We start from the raw sequence: 15,314 nt of genomic DNA on the forward strand, positions 1-15,314 counted from the left end.
ATTATCCTTCATTATTGTATGCCTTTAGTGTATCTTGTATATATATCATTGTACTATGATGGATGATGATGAATGGATCTATCCTCCTTTTCTCCCTCATCTTTCTACTCTTATTCTCGTTCTTACTGTTCTTCACGAGCTAAAGGCCTGCAAACTAACTTGCAATACAACACCTTTGAGGTGCTATAGATATATGATAGCTCGTTTTGGGATGCAAAATTGAAGTTGTCGAGTGTTCATTTGCTGATATACGTGTTGTTGCTATGTTCAGTTGTGATTAATTTATGTGTGTTGAATGATAGATTGGAGTTAAATGGGTGAAGTGGTTTGGTGCAAGATTTAAGCAAGGCTGGTGCACTGTGTCAAATGAAAAGGTTACACTGGCTGGCTGCGTGTCCTCCAATTGGTTTTGGAGCTTCAAATTAAATCCTTCACGAAAATGCAAAAAAAAAAAAAAAAAAAAAAAAAAAAAAAAACACCTAACTCAATTTTCAGCATCTCTCGATTGATCCTCATGTCTACAGAACCCACACTACTAACACAACATTCAACTCATGAAGACGTGCAATGCATTGCCTGACTGCGTATCATGCAATTACTAGGTGGAACGTTATTCCTCGACATGTATTACTTGGTGAAACATTATTCCCTGACACATCGAACAACAAGGTTAGACTATGCTTCTTAGACTACATTAGAGATTTGACAACAAGGTGAGACTATGTTTCTTAGTCAAAGGCGAAGAAAACAACAAAGAAATTAGCAAAGGCAGTATTGATAACATTGGTTAGGGACTGTGAGTTTAGAACTAGTCAACGGTGAGATTGTGAGTTCAGAACTAGTCGACGGTGAGAATTGATGATGACGAACTGATGATTGGAGTTAACTCATTTCTTGAATTGAGTTGGTAGTATTTTCCATTGTTATTGTAGTTTTTTTTTTTTTTTTTTTTTTTTTTTTTTTTTTTAATTTGTAAATTAAAAAATTTAGGTTTGTTGTGTGTTATGAGTTTTGAGGATGAAGATGACTTTCTTGCTGGGTTAACTTGTTTCTTGGCTTTTAGAATAAATTCAAATGAGCTAATTGCCCCAATCAGCTATTGTTCTTCCACTAAACACTAAGATACGTAAAAATTGGCCAAACCAACTAGAAAATAGCTGATTAGTCATTTTCCAAACACTCCCTTTGCTACAAAATTCTTGCAACTAATTTTTCAAATATTTCTCTCAAAAGAACAAAAAAATATCCTCAACTAAAACTTGTGAATGAACTATAATTTTGATGAAACAACACATATTTTCATCTTATCTAAGTGAAAAATAAAAATCTTGGATGGGTGCATGTAGCAGTGTGGTCTATGAAGTAAGTATCATTTTAATTATACTTCAGTTTCATTTGACAATTGACAATATTACTCTGTTTTTTAGTTACATTTTCCACATACACTAGCTTCATTATAGCAATACCAAAATATCATTTTAATTCTAGTACAGTTCATTTGACAATATACATTATTGCATTATTTTATAATTCATTTTTCACACACACTAGTTTAATTATAGTAATATTAAACTATTGAGGGTTTGGTTTTACCATATAAATTTCATGCAACAAATGTATAGACCAGAGTCTTGAAAGCTCTAATATCTGTCAAATTATGTACTACTTGTCACTTGGGGTATCTTGATTATGTTTATCCTGAGATTGATCTTACATTTGGCTTGGTTAATATCATGATTTGGTTTTCTGTAAAAAAAAAAGAAAAAGAAAAAAAAAAAAAAAAAAAAAAAACTTTCTTCCACTAAACACTAAGGTCAACCAAAATTAGCGAAACCAGCTGGAAAATAGCTGATCAGTCATTTTTTCAAACATTCCCTTTGCTATAAAATTCTTGCTACTAATATTTAAAAATTTTCTCTCAAAAAAACACAAAAAAAATGTCTTCAAATTCTTTTAGGGAATCTTCAATTGATGCACACACACAGCACCATCCTTGCACAAATCTTGCATTGAACTTCACAACCGAGGAGTTTGTCAAATTTCTAAAATAAAATTTCGCCTGAAATACATGTCAGTATATACGACTTGGGTTTCTCGTATGTATTATGGCATACGATAAACGAAAGTTCGACTTTATTCTTGATACCTCCCTTACCCTTGACTACTTTGGTTGCTGTATTTGTGAGAGTAGATTGGCAGTAAACAGTAGTGTTGCTTGGTACTGCTCATTCTTATTTTCCTCAGGCTCAAAACCCTCTTTCCTGCCCCATAGAATTAGACTGAAGTTGTTTAGGGTGACTTGTAATCCCTGATCCAGAAGCCTGTTGTGTGCTAGCATGAGGCTATGGGAATTCACCAGAATTGGAAGTACAGAATGAGTTGTAGGTTGCTGAAGTATTGTGCATGGAACCACACATTACGGAGGGATCTGATGCAAGAAGCCAACCAGATCAGAGATGACAAAGAAGTGAACATATATTAATTAATTCTATGTAGTAGTTCAATACATTAAGTATGTTTCTCATATTTGTATGACAAACACAAGTTGTATTTGCGTTTGTTGTATGTTAGGTTATTATTTTTTCTTTTTTTCTTTTTTTTTTCAGAAATTTGACAAACTCGAGTGGGAGTTGCATTTTTTATCAACTCAAAGTTTCAAATGAGTTTTCCTTTTTTTGTCCAAAGTTTAAAAGTTGTCCATTTGCGTCTATCCCTCGTGAAATTTACCTATTTCAGTCAAAAACCCCAGCACACTGCACCAACAAATGCACACTTGACAACTTCAATTTTGATGCTAAAGGCATGAATCCTCGATCATGATGTTGGACCAGCATATTTCAATTTTGATGACAAGTATATTTATATATATATGCATGTAAGATCATATATATAGGTTTACATCCAAAATAGTAAAAAATATAACACATTCGATTAAATTTCTTTCCACTATCATGACAAAACAAATTATATTAATAGATACTGCACTTACAAAAATGGTATAAATCACTTATACATCTAGCTTTTGTGCTCTTTACCAATGCGAGATTGAGCAAAATAGAGTAGAGTTACCTTAAAGAAATGTGAACAACAATGAGAAATTTGATCTTCCTTGGAGTAATGAGTTCACCTAATTATTAATAATTAATTAATAATTTACAGATTTATGGTTTGGTCTTGATATGCACGAGTGTATGACTAAAAGGAATGCAAAGTTAAATTGATCAAATATAATTACAAAAAAAGAATGTGGGCAATGATGATAAATCAAGTCTGCATAGAAAGAAATAATTAGTTCACTAGCCTGAAATAGTTAAAAAACATTACAGATCTAGGGTTTGTTTCATGTACCCCTACAAGACTAAAAGTAATGCACATGATATGCTAGAGTATAATTAAATAAAAGGAAGGTGAAAATGAAAAAAAAAATCGGCCTTTGTTGAAGGAAACTAGTCCACTTGCCTGAAATGCTAGAACTATATATGTTCAGATCTAGGGTTTAATTTTTAAATTGATGCAAGAATAAAGGTAATGCAAGTGAAATAGAGTATAATTATCTAAAAGGGAGGTGAACGGTGATGAGAAATCCAGTCTTCAATTCCATGGAGTAAATGAGTTCGCATGCCTAAAATGGTAATATAGAAAGAATATAGAGAGGATTTAGAAAGACTATTACTGAGATTTGCTTGTCATTTATTCAAGTGAGCTTAGAGCGTTAAAAGGAAAAAAAAAAAAAAAAAAAAAAAAAAAAGAACTCCTAGATTGCCTCCAAACGTTATATCGTGCACCAGGATGCACAATGCATTGTGTGCCTTTACCCAAAATGACGTTGTGTTTATAAGTATTACTTAACAATCCCGTCACAGGTTTTTATTTTTTATTTTTTTTTAACACTTGTATCTATGTGTGTTCTGTTACGAGTTTATGTGTATTATTGAGAGTTTATGTGTGTTGTGTATTATGGAGAGTTTATGTGTATTATGTATTAGGTTAGATTATGTGTATTATGTTAGGAGTTTATGTGTATTTTACTATACAATTCTGTATATACGAAACAGAGAATTATTTTTTTTTTTTTTAAGTTAACGGCATTTCTTAAACAGACAATTCTGTATATACGAGAGAAGGAATTTCTTAAAAAAAAAAAAAAAGATACAAAATAAGCTAATTGCCCTAATCATCTATTCCAATATATAAGTTCTTCCACTAAAGACTAAGATCCGTCAAAATTGGTCAAACCAACTGGAAAATAGCTGATCAGTCATTTTCCAAACATTCCCTTTGCTATAAAATTCGTGCAACTAATATTTCAATTTTTTTATCAAAAGAACAAAAAAAAAAGTCCTCAACTAAAACTTGTGAATGAACTAAAAATGTGGAAATAGCCGCTGTGGCGGAGGCCGGAGCTGTCGTGGAATTGGATGAGTTGAAAAAGAGGTTGAAGGAAATGGAAGACGAGGTAGTGGTGCTCCGTGAAATGCAGGCCAAAGTTCTGATGGAAATGTGTGCTGTTCACGACCTTGCTTCTGCTGGCAAATTTTATTGTGGACCATGGTGCATATAGCAGTATGGTCTATGAAGTAAGTATCATTTTAATTATACTTCAGTTTCATTTGACAATATTACTCTGTTTTTTTAGTTACATTTTTTTACACACACTAGTTTCATTATAGGAATACGAAAGTATCATTTTAATTCTAGAACAGTTTCATTTGACAATATACATTATTGTATGAGCTCTATTTTGTAGTTTCATTTTTCACACATACTAGTTTAATTATAGTAATATTAAAGTACTATTTTAATTACATTCTAGGTTCATATGACAATATATGTTATGGTATAACTTTAAATTTTAGAATTATTTCTTTCATACACACTAGTTTCATTATAACAACATTAAAGTATCATTTTAATTGTACTACAGTTTCAGTTGACAATATACGTTGTTGAATGAGCTCTGTTTTTTAATTTAAATTTCCACACACTAGTTTCATTATAGCAACACTGTCGTATCATTTTAATTCTACTACAGTTTCATTAGACAACCATGGTCCACTGTATAATAACTGGCTTCTGCTGCTGCAAGCCAATCGAATAGGGAAGAAGTGGATTCTCGTTCTATCTTTGTTGGCAATGTGGAATATTCATGCACCCCTGAGGAAGCGCCGCAACACTTCCAGGTATGCGGCATGGTAAATAGAGTTACTACCCATACTAATAAGTTTGGGCAACCAAAGGGATATGCCTACGTTGAATTTCTTGAACAAGAAGCTGTTCTAGAGGCCCTTCTTCTGAATGAGGAGGAGCTTTATGGCCGCTAACTAAAGGTATCAGTAAAAAGAACTAAAAAGAACTAATATTCCTGGCATGAAGCATTTCCGTCCATGATGTCCCAATCCTTTCTTCTATACTCCTTAATGGATATGGGAAGGTTCCTAGGTTCAGGGCACCAATGCGTTACAGTCCTTATTTATGAGGGTTTGGTTTTGGCATATAAATTTCATGTAACAAATGGATAAATTAGAGTCTTGAATGCTCTAATATATGTCCATGTATGTCTACTTGGCATTTGGGGTATCTTGATTATGTTTATCCTGCGATTGATCTGGCTTGCTTAATATCATGATTTTGTTTTCTGTCCGAAGACACGTAGATAATCATTGGAAACATTATTTCCTGTCCATACCCTATCTGGTATGTCAAACTTTAAAGGAGCACATGGTGAGAGAGTCAACACATGTGCAACAGTACTTAGTGCCTCAGCCCAGAATGTCTTTGGTAACTTTGTATGTGACAACAAACATCTAACTCTCTTAATCAATGTCCTGTTCATCCTCTCAGCAACACCATTTAACTGAGGAGTCTTTGGTGGTGTTTTCTTGTTGCGAATATCCTGCTCTATGCAATACCTATTGGCCCAATATACTCTCCTCCATTATCTGACATTATGCATTTTAGCTTCTTCCCAGTTTGTCTCTCAACAAGGGCATGAAACCGCTTGAATATGTTCACAACTTGACTTTTATGCGTCAAAGTATAAACCCATAATTTCCTTGAGTAATCATCACTGAAGGTATCAAAATAGCGAGCACCACCAAGTGACCTAGTTTTCAAAGAGGGTGTTTGCGAAATGGCAGATAGCTCGTAGCTTATAGCTAGTAGTTGATAGCTTATCGAGTTAGCCTACTGTTAATAGCTGATTGAGTTAGCTGATTTGACCAGTTGATAGTATTTGCTGGTTGTAAAAATATGCTTGGTAAATTAGTTATTTACTATTAGTTGATTATATGTAAAATGACTTGGGTATGAGTATATATTCCTCTCACCAAAAAACACAAAAAGTGTCGTCAAATTCTTTTAGGGAATCTTCAATTGATGCACACACTCAGCACCATTCTTTCACAAATCTTGCATTGAACTTCACAAACGGTGAGTTTGTCAAATTTATGATTTTTTTTTTTTTTGCCTCAAACACATGCCAGTACATACGACTTGCGTTTCTCGTATGTATTGCGCATACGAAAAACGCAAGTGGAACTTTATTCTTGATACCCCCCTTACCCTTAACCACTTTGGCTACTTGGCTATTACGTTGTTGCTGTATTTGTGAGAGTAGATTGGCATGCAACAAACAGTAGTGTTGCTTATTCTTATTTTCCTCAAACTCAAAACCCTCTTGTCCTGCCCCATAGAATGTACTAAAACTGAAGCTGTTGAGGGCGACCTGTAATCCCAGCCTGATCCAGAAGCATGTGGTGTGTTAACATGGGGCTGGGAATTCACATGAATGGGAAGTACAGAATGAGTTGAAGTACTGTGGAACCATACATTACGAAGGCATCTGATGCAAGAAGCCGAGGGACGAAGAAGCTAACCAGAGATGACAAAGAAGTGGAAATGGCTTCGTTGGTCGGAGAAGAAGTCGTACTTGCAATATACGGGGTATTAATTAATTGTACGTAGTGTCCGGTTCAATGTTTTGGACTAAGTGGTTGGACCACAGTGCTCAACGACTCTCTTATCTTTGCACTGGGCTTTAAGCTCTGATTTTGTAAGTTTATATCACATCACCAACTTGGTTTATTGTAGTATACTAGTTGTTTTTGTTAGATAACAATACAAATCAGACTAACATAAACTGAAATAACGAGGAACCTAACCTCGTAATAGTGGAAGCTTTAGGACCGTCTGAATATCCCTTGCCATAGTTGTTGGTCTTGCTGCGGGATGATAAATCTGCAGAATAAATGTTAATGTTTGTTTTTGTCTACCACTTTTCTCCCGAATACCGGATGGTGTGTGTGTTCTGAATACGGGAGCTGTGGGATGACTGTTTTGTTTAGAAGCCTACATGCTATCAATGTAGACAGATATTCATTTAAAGCTAAACGGAATATCCTAAGTTGCCTAATAGATTAAATCACTAACTAACTTAATCTTCTACTTGCACCATAGACACTTAATTAATACAATATATTATAATATACGGAGTATTATATTAGGGAAAATACTTATATTCTCCCACTTGGTGCAAGTATTGGCACAACCTTCACTAGGGAACAAAATACATGAACCATAGTAATATGTCCTCTACTTATCAAGTGAGTAATATCTTCTATGATCACATGCATTTAAATTCCCTAACTTAGGTTCTTTATGAATAAACAGTACGTTTATTCTTAGTCCCTTAAGGGATGTTTCTCAAAACGTGTTGTGTGCACAACTGAAAGAAGAAACCATGCATCCAAATTCATTGTATGATCTCTAAAAACTTAGAAGCATGTCTAAGTAAAGATCTCTTAATGTTAGCATAATGCTAACTATATTCTATGACTTCTTTATAAGTTAACCTAAAACACTACCTCTAACGGCTAAGAGCTTGGAGTTGACATGTATGTCTCTCCCACTCATCAAAATAGCCAAAAGATAGTCAAGTCACAGAAGCATTCCAATAACCTGGACAACCTGGACAACAAACCAAAAATTCTAAGTGCATAAATTTGGAATCTTAAACATACACCATAACTTCGCAAATAATCTCAAGGTCTACCTCAAAATTAACTGAACATTACGAGTCTTACTTATACGTCTTGCAAAACTGTTTTGAGGCTTACCAACCAAAGTGGCCCAGGATCAATTTTGAAGAAACTAAAAACTCTATTTATTGGTAAAGAATTTATTAATTCGTAGTGCACCACAAGTCAAATATATCCTTTCATTCTAATAAATTCCTTAATATTGTTACAACATTTTCATAAATATGTTGCACAACCAAACGTTCAATAAATTAAAAATATGCATGTAAGATCATATATATAGGTTTACATCCAAAATAGTAAAAAATATAAACAACTTAGATTAAATTTCTTTCCATTATCATGACAAAACAAATTAATAGATACTGCACTAACAAAAATGGTATAAATCACTTATACATCTAGCTTTTGTGCTCTTTACCAATGCAAGATTGAGCAAAATAGAGTAGAGTTACCTTAAAGGAATGTGAACAACAATGAGAAATTTGATCTTCCTTGGAGTAATGAGTTCACCTACTTAAAATGGTAGAAATATTGAAATAATTTACAGATTTATGGTTTGGTCTTGATATGCACGAGTGTATGACTAAAAGTAATGCAAAGTTAAATTGATCAAATATAATTACCTAAAAAGAATGTGGGCAACAGGGCAATGATGATACAAAGAAATAAATTCACTAGCCTGAAATAGTAAAAAACTTTACTGATCTAGGGTTTGTTTCATGTACCCCTACAAGATTAAAAGTAATGCACATGATATGCTAGAGTATAATTACCTAAAAGGAAGGTGAAAAATGACCAAAAAAAAAAATCGGTCATGGTTGGAGGAAACTAGTCCACTTGCCTGAAATGCTAGAACTATATATGTTCAGATCTACGCTTTCATTTTTAAATTGATGCAAAAATAAAGGTAATGCAAGTGAAATAGAGTATAATTATCTGAAAGGGAGGTGAACGGTGATGAGAAATCCAGTCTTCAATTCCATGGAGTAAATGAGTTCGCATGCCTAAAATGGTAATATAGAAAGAATATAGAGAGGATTTAGAAGACTATTACTGAGATTTGCTTGTCATTTATTCAAGTGAGTTAGAGATTTAAAAGGAAAAAAAACAAAAAACCTCCTAGATTGCCTCCAATCATTATATCGTGCACCAGGATGCACAATGCATTGTGCGCCCTTACCCAAAACGACGTTGTTTTTATAAGTATTACGTAACAATCCCGTTACAGGTTTTTATTTTTATTTTATTTTTTGTTTGTTATAACACTTGTGTCTATGTGTGTTCTATAAAGAGTTTATGTGTATCCTGTTAAGAGTTTATGTGTATTATGTTAAGAGTTTATGTGCATTATGGAGAGTTTATGTGTATTCTGTTAAGAGTTTATGTGTATTATGTATTATGTTTGATTATGTGTATTACATTAGGATTTTATGTGTATCTTACTATACAATTATGTACATACGTAACAGAGAATTTTTTATTTTTTTTGAAGTTAACAGCAGAAACGAGAGACGGAATTTATAAAAAAAAAAACAACACATACAAAATAATCTAATTGCCCTAATAGCTATTCCAATATCTAAGTTCTTCCACTAAAGACTAAGATCCATCAAAATTGGTCAAACCAACTGGAAAATAGCTGATCAGTCATTTTCCAAACATTCCCTTTGCTATAAAATTCGTGCAACTAATATTTCAATTTTTTTTTTTTATCAAAAGAACAAAAAAAAAAAGTCCTCAACTAAAACTTGTGAATGAACTAAAAACGTGGAAATAGCCGCTGTGGCGGAGGCCGGAGCTGTCGTGGAATTGGATGAGTTGAAAAAGAGGTTGAAGGAAATGGAAGACGAGGTAGTGGTGCTCCGTGAAATGCAGGCCAAAGTTCTGATGGAAATGTGTGCTGTTCACGACCTTGCTTCTGCTGACAAATTTTATTGTGGACCATGGTGCATATAGCAGTATGGTCTATGAAGTAAGTATCATTTTAATTATACTTCAGTTTCATTTGACAATATTACTCTGTTTTTTTAGTTACATTTTTTACACACACTAGTTTCATTATAGGAATACGAAAGTATCATTTTAATTCTAGAACAGTTTCATTTGACAATATACATTATTGTATGAGCTCTATTTTGTAGTTTCATTTTTCACACATACTAGTTTAATTATAGTAATATTAAAGTACTATTTTAATTACATTCTAGGTTCATATGACAATATATGTTATGGTATAACTTTAAATTTTAGAATTATTTCTTTCATACACACTAGTTTCATTATAACAACATTAAAGTATCATTTTAATTGTACTACAGTTTCAATTGACAATATACGCTGTTGAATGAGCTCTGTTTTTTAGTTTCATTTTCCACACACTAGTTTCATTATAGCAACACTGGAGTATCATTTTAAATCTACTACAGTTTCATTTGACGATCATGGTCCACTGTATAACAACTGGCTTCTACTGCTACAAGGCAATCGAATAGGGTGCAAGTGGATTCTCGTTCTGTCTTTGTTGGCAATGTGGAATATTCATGCACCCCTGAGGAAGCGCCGCAGCATTTCCAGGCATGCTGTACGGTAAATAGAGTTACTACCCATACTAATAAGTTTGGGCAACCAAAGGGATATGCCTACGTTGAATTTCTTGAACAAGAAGCTGTTCAAGAGGCCCTTCTTCTGTATGAGTCCGAGCTTTATGGCCGCTAACTAAAGGTATCAGCAAAATGAACTAATATTCCTAGCATGAAGCATTTCCGTCCACGATGTCCTAATCCTTTTTTCTATACTCCTTATGGATATGGGAAGGTTCCTAGGTTCAGGGCACCAATGCGTTACAGTCCTTATTTACGAGGGTTTGGTTTTACCATATAAATTTCATGTAACAAATGGATAGATCAGAGTTTTGAATGCTCTAATATCTGTCCATGTACTTAGTGATTTTCCAAAGATATGTGGTTTGGTTTTGCCATATAAATTTCATGTAACAAATGGATAAATCAGAGTCTTGAATGCTCTAATATCTGTCACATGCAAAGTTACCAAAGACATTCTAGGCTGAGGCACTAAGTACTGTTGTGCATGTGTGTTCTATTAAGAGTTTATGTGTATCCTGTTAAGAGTTAATGTGTATTATGTTAAGAGTTTATGTGTATTATGGAGAGTTTATGTGTATAATGTATTATGTTATATTATGTGTATTATGTCAGGAGTTTATGTGTATTTTACTATACAATTCTATACATACGAAACAGAGAATTTTTTTATTTATTTTTTTGAAGTTAACGACAGAAACAAGAGAAGGAATTTCAAAAAAAAAAAAAAAAAAACAGATACAAAATAAGCAAATTGCCCTAATCAGCTATTCCAATATATATGTTTTTCCACTAAAGACTAAGATCCGTCAAAATTGGTCAAACCAACTGGAAAATAACTGATCAGTCATTTTCCAAACACTCCCTTTGCTATAAAATTGTTGCAACTAATATTTCAAATTTTTCTATCAAATGAACAAAAAAAAAAGTCGTCAACTAAAACTTGTGAATGAACTAAAAACGTGGAAATGGCCGCTGCGGCGGAGGCAGGAGTTGTAGTGGAATTGGATGAGTTGAAAAAAAGGTTGAAGGAAATGGAAGATGAGGTGGCGGCGCTCCGTGAAATGCAGGCCAAAAGTTCAGAAGGAAATGTGTGATGTTTAAGGCCCTGCTTCTGCTGGCAAATTTTATTGTGGACTATGGTGCATATAGCAGTATGGTCTATGAAGTAAATATCATTTTAATTATACTTTAGTTTCATTTGACAATATTACTCTGTTTTTTAGTTACATTTTCCACACACACTAGTTTCATTATAGGAATACGAAAGTTTCATTTTAATTCTGGTACAGTTTCATTTGACAATATACATTATTGCATGAGCTCTATTTTGTAGTTTCATTTTTCACACACACTAGTTTAATTATAGTAATATTAAAGTACTATTTTAATTACATTCTAGGTTCATATGACAATATATGTTATGGTATAACTTTAAATTTTAGAATTATTTCTTTCATACACACTAGTTTCATTATAACAACATTAAAGTAATTTCAGTTGACAATATACGTTGTTGAATGAGCTCTGTGTTTTAGTTTCATTTTCCACAAACTAGTTTCATTATGGCAACACTGGAGTATCATTTTAAATCTACTACAGTTTCATTTGACGACCATGGTCCACTGTATAACAACTGGCTTCTGCTGCTGCAAGCCAATCGAATTGGGAAGAAGTGGATTCTCGTTATTTCTTTGTTGGCAATGTGGAATACTCATGCACCCCTGAGGAAGCGTCGCAGCACTTCCAGGCTTGCAGTACGGTAAATAGAGTTACTACCCTTAATAATAAGTTTGGGCAACCAAAGGGATATGCCTACGTTGAATTTCTTTAACAAGAAGCTGTTCAATATGCCCTTCTTCTGAAGGAGTCTGAGCTTTATGGCCTCTAACTAAAGGTATCAGCAAAACGAACTAATATTCCTGGCATGAAGCATTTCCGTCCACGAGGTCCCAATCCTTTCTTCTATACTCCTTATGGATATGGGAAGGTTCCTAGGTTCAGGGCACCAATGCGTTACAGTCCTTATTTTTTTTACCATATAAATTTCATGTAACAAATGGTTAGATCAGAGTCTTGTAAGCTCTAATATCTGGAACATGCTTTACATTTTTCAGAAGCAAATTCGTTCCATTATTGGTTTCTAACTGAACATCGCCAACACCTACAATCTTTGCATTACCATCATTACCCATTTTCACAACTCCAAAATCATTTGTTGTATAACTAACAAAAAATTCCTTTCGACCTGTAGCATGAATGGATGCACCACTGTCAATTACCCTGTTTGTATCATGACTAGCAAAATTAATGGCATCTGCGTCACCATCATAGAAGATAAGAAAATCTTGTTCAACTGTAGGAGCTACACTATCATCATCGCTACCATTATTATTTTCAGAGTCTTTATTTTTATGATTTTTTTTCTTCCATAGTCGGCAAAATTTCTTAATATGCCCTTTTCTGTGACAGTGATAACATTGAACATTAGCAAATTTGTTAGATTTACCTCCACTGTTAGCTCTGCTTTTATATTTACTCCTTGGACCCTTGGTTTGACTTCTCCCCCTATTTGTTGTAGCCAAGACCTCTGAATTGCGATGACACCATGCATGTGATCCGGGTCGTTTCGATGACTACGTGATACATGTTCGTTGATGATTTGGAGCCCTCCACACTGATCCCCTATGAATCGAGCCGTGGTGCTGACCCCACGGTATATGACTTGGTGTGATTGTGTCCTATGTGGACCTGGAACTCGTTATGGTGTGAATCTTTGTAACACCCCAGATTTTCAAGACTTTTAAAACTTATAATAAAGGTAGAATCTTATTAAATCCCAAGATATAATTAGAAGCGTTCGGGGTGCTATGCCACACCTGGGCTAGAGAACCCAAGTGCACAGGCTAACTAACTAATATCCTCAAAGCGTAAATACGTAAACGTGGCACGCAGGCCAAAAGGGAAACTATCTACTTCTAAGTTCTAGCGCACTCCAGTGACTTAATCTTCTGTGCGTGAAAGCCAAATATATCTGTTCAGCGAGAGGTGCTGGTAACCCACTCCAACGCGTTGAAATACAATACATATAGAGATATATATAGATATACGAAAACCATTTTGAGCATGAAGATATGTCCTACGAACTCTAGCTTTAAAACCGGGAATGACTCAACAGATAAGGCCAGACACAAGCAACAGTTATAACGAGCATATGCAGTTCACAACAGATAAGGCAGATAAGGCAAAGCATAAACAATAATCATAACCCAACATGAACAATCCCCAATATAAATCCCATAGTCACATCCCCCAAGACACTCGTAATCACAACTCGTCCATGTCATAGCACATAACACACTTTGTTGGCGCCACAGGACCAATCGCATGCCCATACATGAGGGTCAGCGCATATAGCTCTGACACGGCCCCGCAGCACCCTGCCCCGTATCGCAACACGGAGGGGTCGATCGCAACCGACCGATGAACCGTAGCTCATCATAGTGTTTGATCGCAACCAAACAGTGGACCGCAGCCCAAGAGGATGTCATCTGACCGCAGCCAGGAAAAAGGACGAACCGCAGCTCGTATAGAAACGTTTGATCGCAACCAAACGGTGGACCGCAGCCCAAGCGTATCAATCTGACCGCAGCTCAGGATAACCAATCCGATCGCAACCGAATTGGGGTAACACACACACATAACACATAGCAAGCACATGCAACCCACATTGCACATTGGGAAGGGGGAGAAAGCGTATAACAAAACCTATGCGTGATCCTTCACATACTAAGAATAGTCCTAAGGGGTTCATACTCCTTCCACCTAGGTCAACGGGATACCAATCCAACTAGCATGCAATATAGTAGACTCGTAAACCTACGAACGGTACCCGAAATATCCAACTAGACATAGGCACGATAAACGGAGTCTGTTGGGACACCACGGGGAACGGGGAACATCAAATGGGGAAGCCGGGATCCCGGGTGGGACGAATTTCCAACGGGTAGCCGGTGGGTGGGGGGGCCACCCGCCGGCTGCCCGCCGGTTTTACTGTTCCGGGCAGCGGGTCGCCGGCGGGCAGCTGCCCGCCCGCCGGCCACCCGCTGCCGGGCGGTGTTTCTCGGCACCGGGTAGGTGGCGGGTCCCCTACCCCCCACCTACCCCCCACTGACTCTTTTCACACACTTTACGCCCCGGGAACCGTTGTGGAACCCGAAACCATGCTTAGACACTTTACAACGCAATCAACGACAACACGTAGACAATTAACGAATCGAATACAAGAAACGAACGGCACATAACCTATCATGCTTTTCTAAATAAAATCAACACCCAAGCATGCGATTTCCCCACCCGATAATCCAAGAATAAGATCATACGATACAACCTAGGGTTCTAGTCACTTTTATATCAACAAGAATACGGTTCGTCTTCTAATTGCAAGATTCGGTAAGAATAACACGTAAACATCAAGAGCATCACACAATTATCAAGAACGACACATAATCATCAAGAACTCTATATAATCATCAAGAATTCCATAATCATCAAGAATCTCCCAATATTAAGATCATCAAGATCCCTCATGGAATCATCACATCAAACATCAATAATAATCATCATATCTCGCCAATACACAATAATATGGGGGAAACCCTAAGGGGGAATCATA

General features: G+C 35.5%; 1 protein-coding gene and 2 pseudogenes across 1 annotated transcript; all 3 read left to right on the forward strand.

Annotated features, from left to right (window-relative positions):
• Nucleotides 1–4,369: 4,369 nt before the first annotated feature.
• LOC109154198 lies at nucleotides 4,370–5,476 on the forward strand (annotated as a pseudogene).
• Nucleotides 5,477–9,803: 4,327 nt separating this feature from the next.
• On the forward strand, nucleotides 9,804–10,919 carry LOC109154199 (polyadenylate-binding protein 2-like; the record flags this gene model as incomplete). The annotated part of the gene is given in 2 exon segments (XM_019302040.1): nucleotides 9,804–9,951; nucleotides 10,504–10,919. Coding segments are annotated over 2 exon segments (564 nt in total), but the record flags the coding sequence as incomplete, so codon positions are not given.
• A 676-nt stretch (nucleotides 10,920–11,595) lies between these two features.
• Nucleotides 11,596–12,695, forward strand: LOC109154200 (annotated as a pseudogene).
• Nucleotides 12,696–15,314: the final 2,619 nt, after the last annotated feature.

This window comes from Ipomoea nil, unplaced genomic scaffold (genome assembly GCF_001879475.1).
Source record: "Ipomoea nil cultivar Tokyo-kokei standard unplaced genomic scaffold, Asagao_1.1 scaffold2610, whole genome shotgun sequence".
Taxonomy (NCBI): Eukaryota; Viridiplantae; Streptophyta; class Magnoliopsida; order Solanales; family Convolvulaceae; genus Ipomoea; species Ipomoea nil.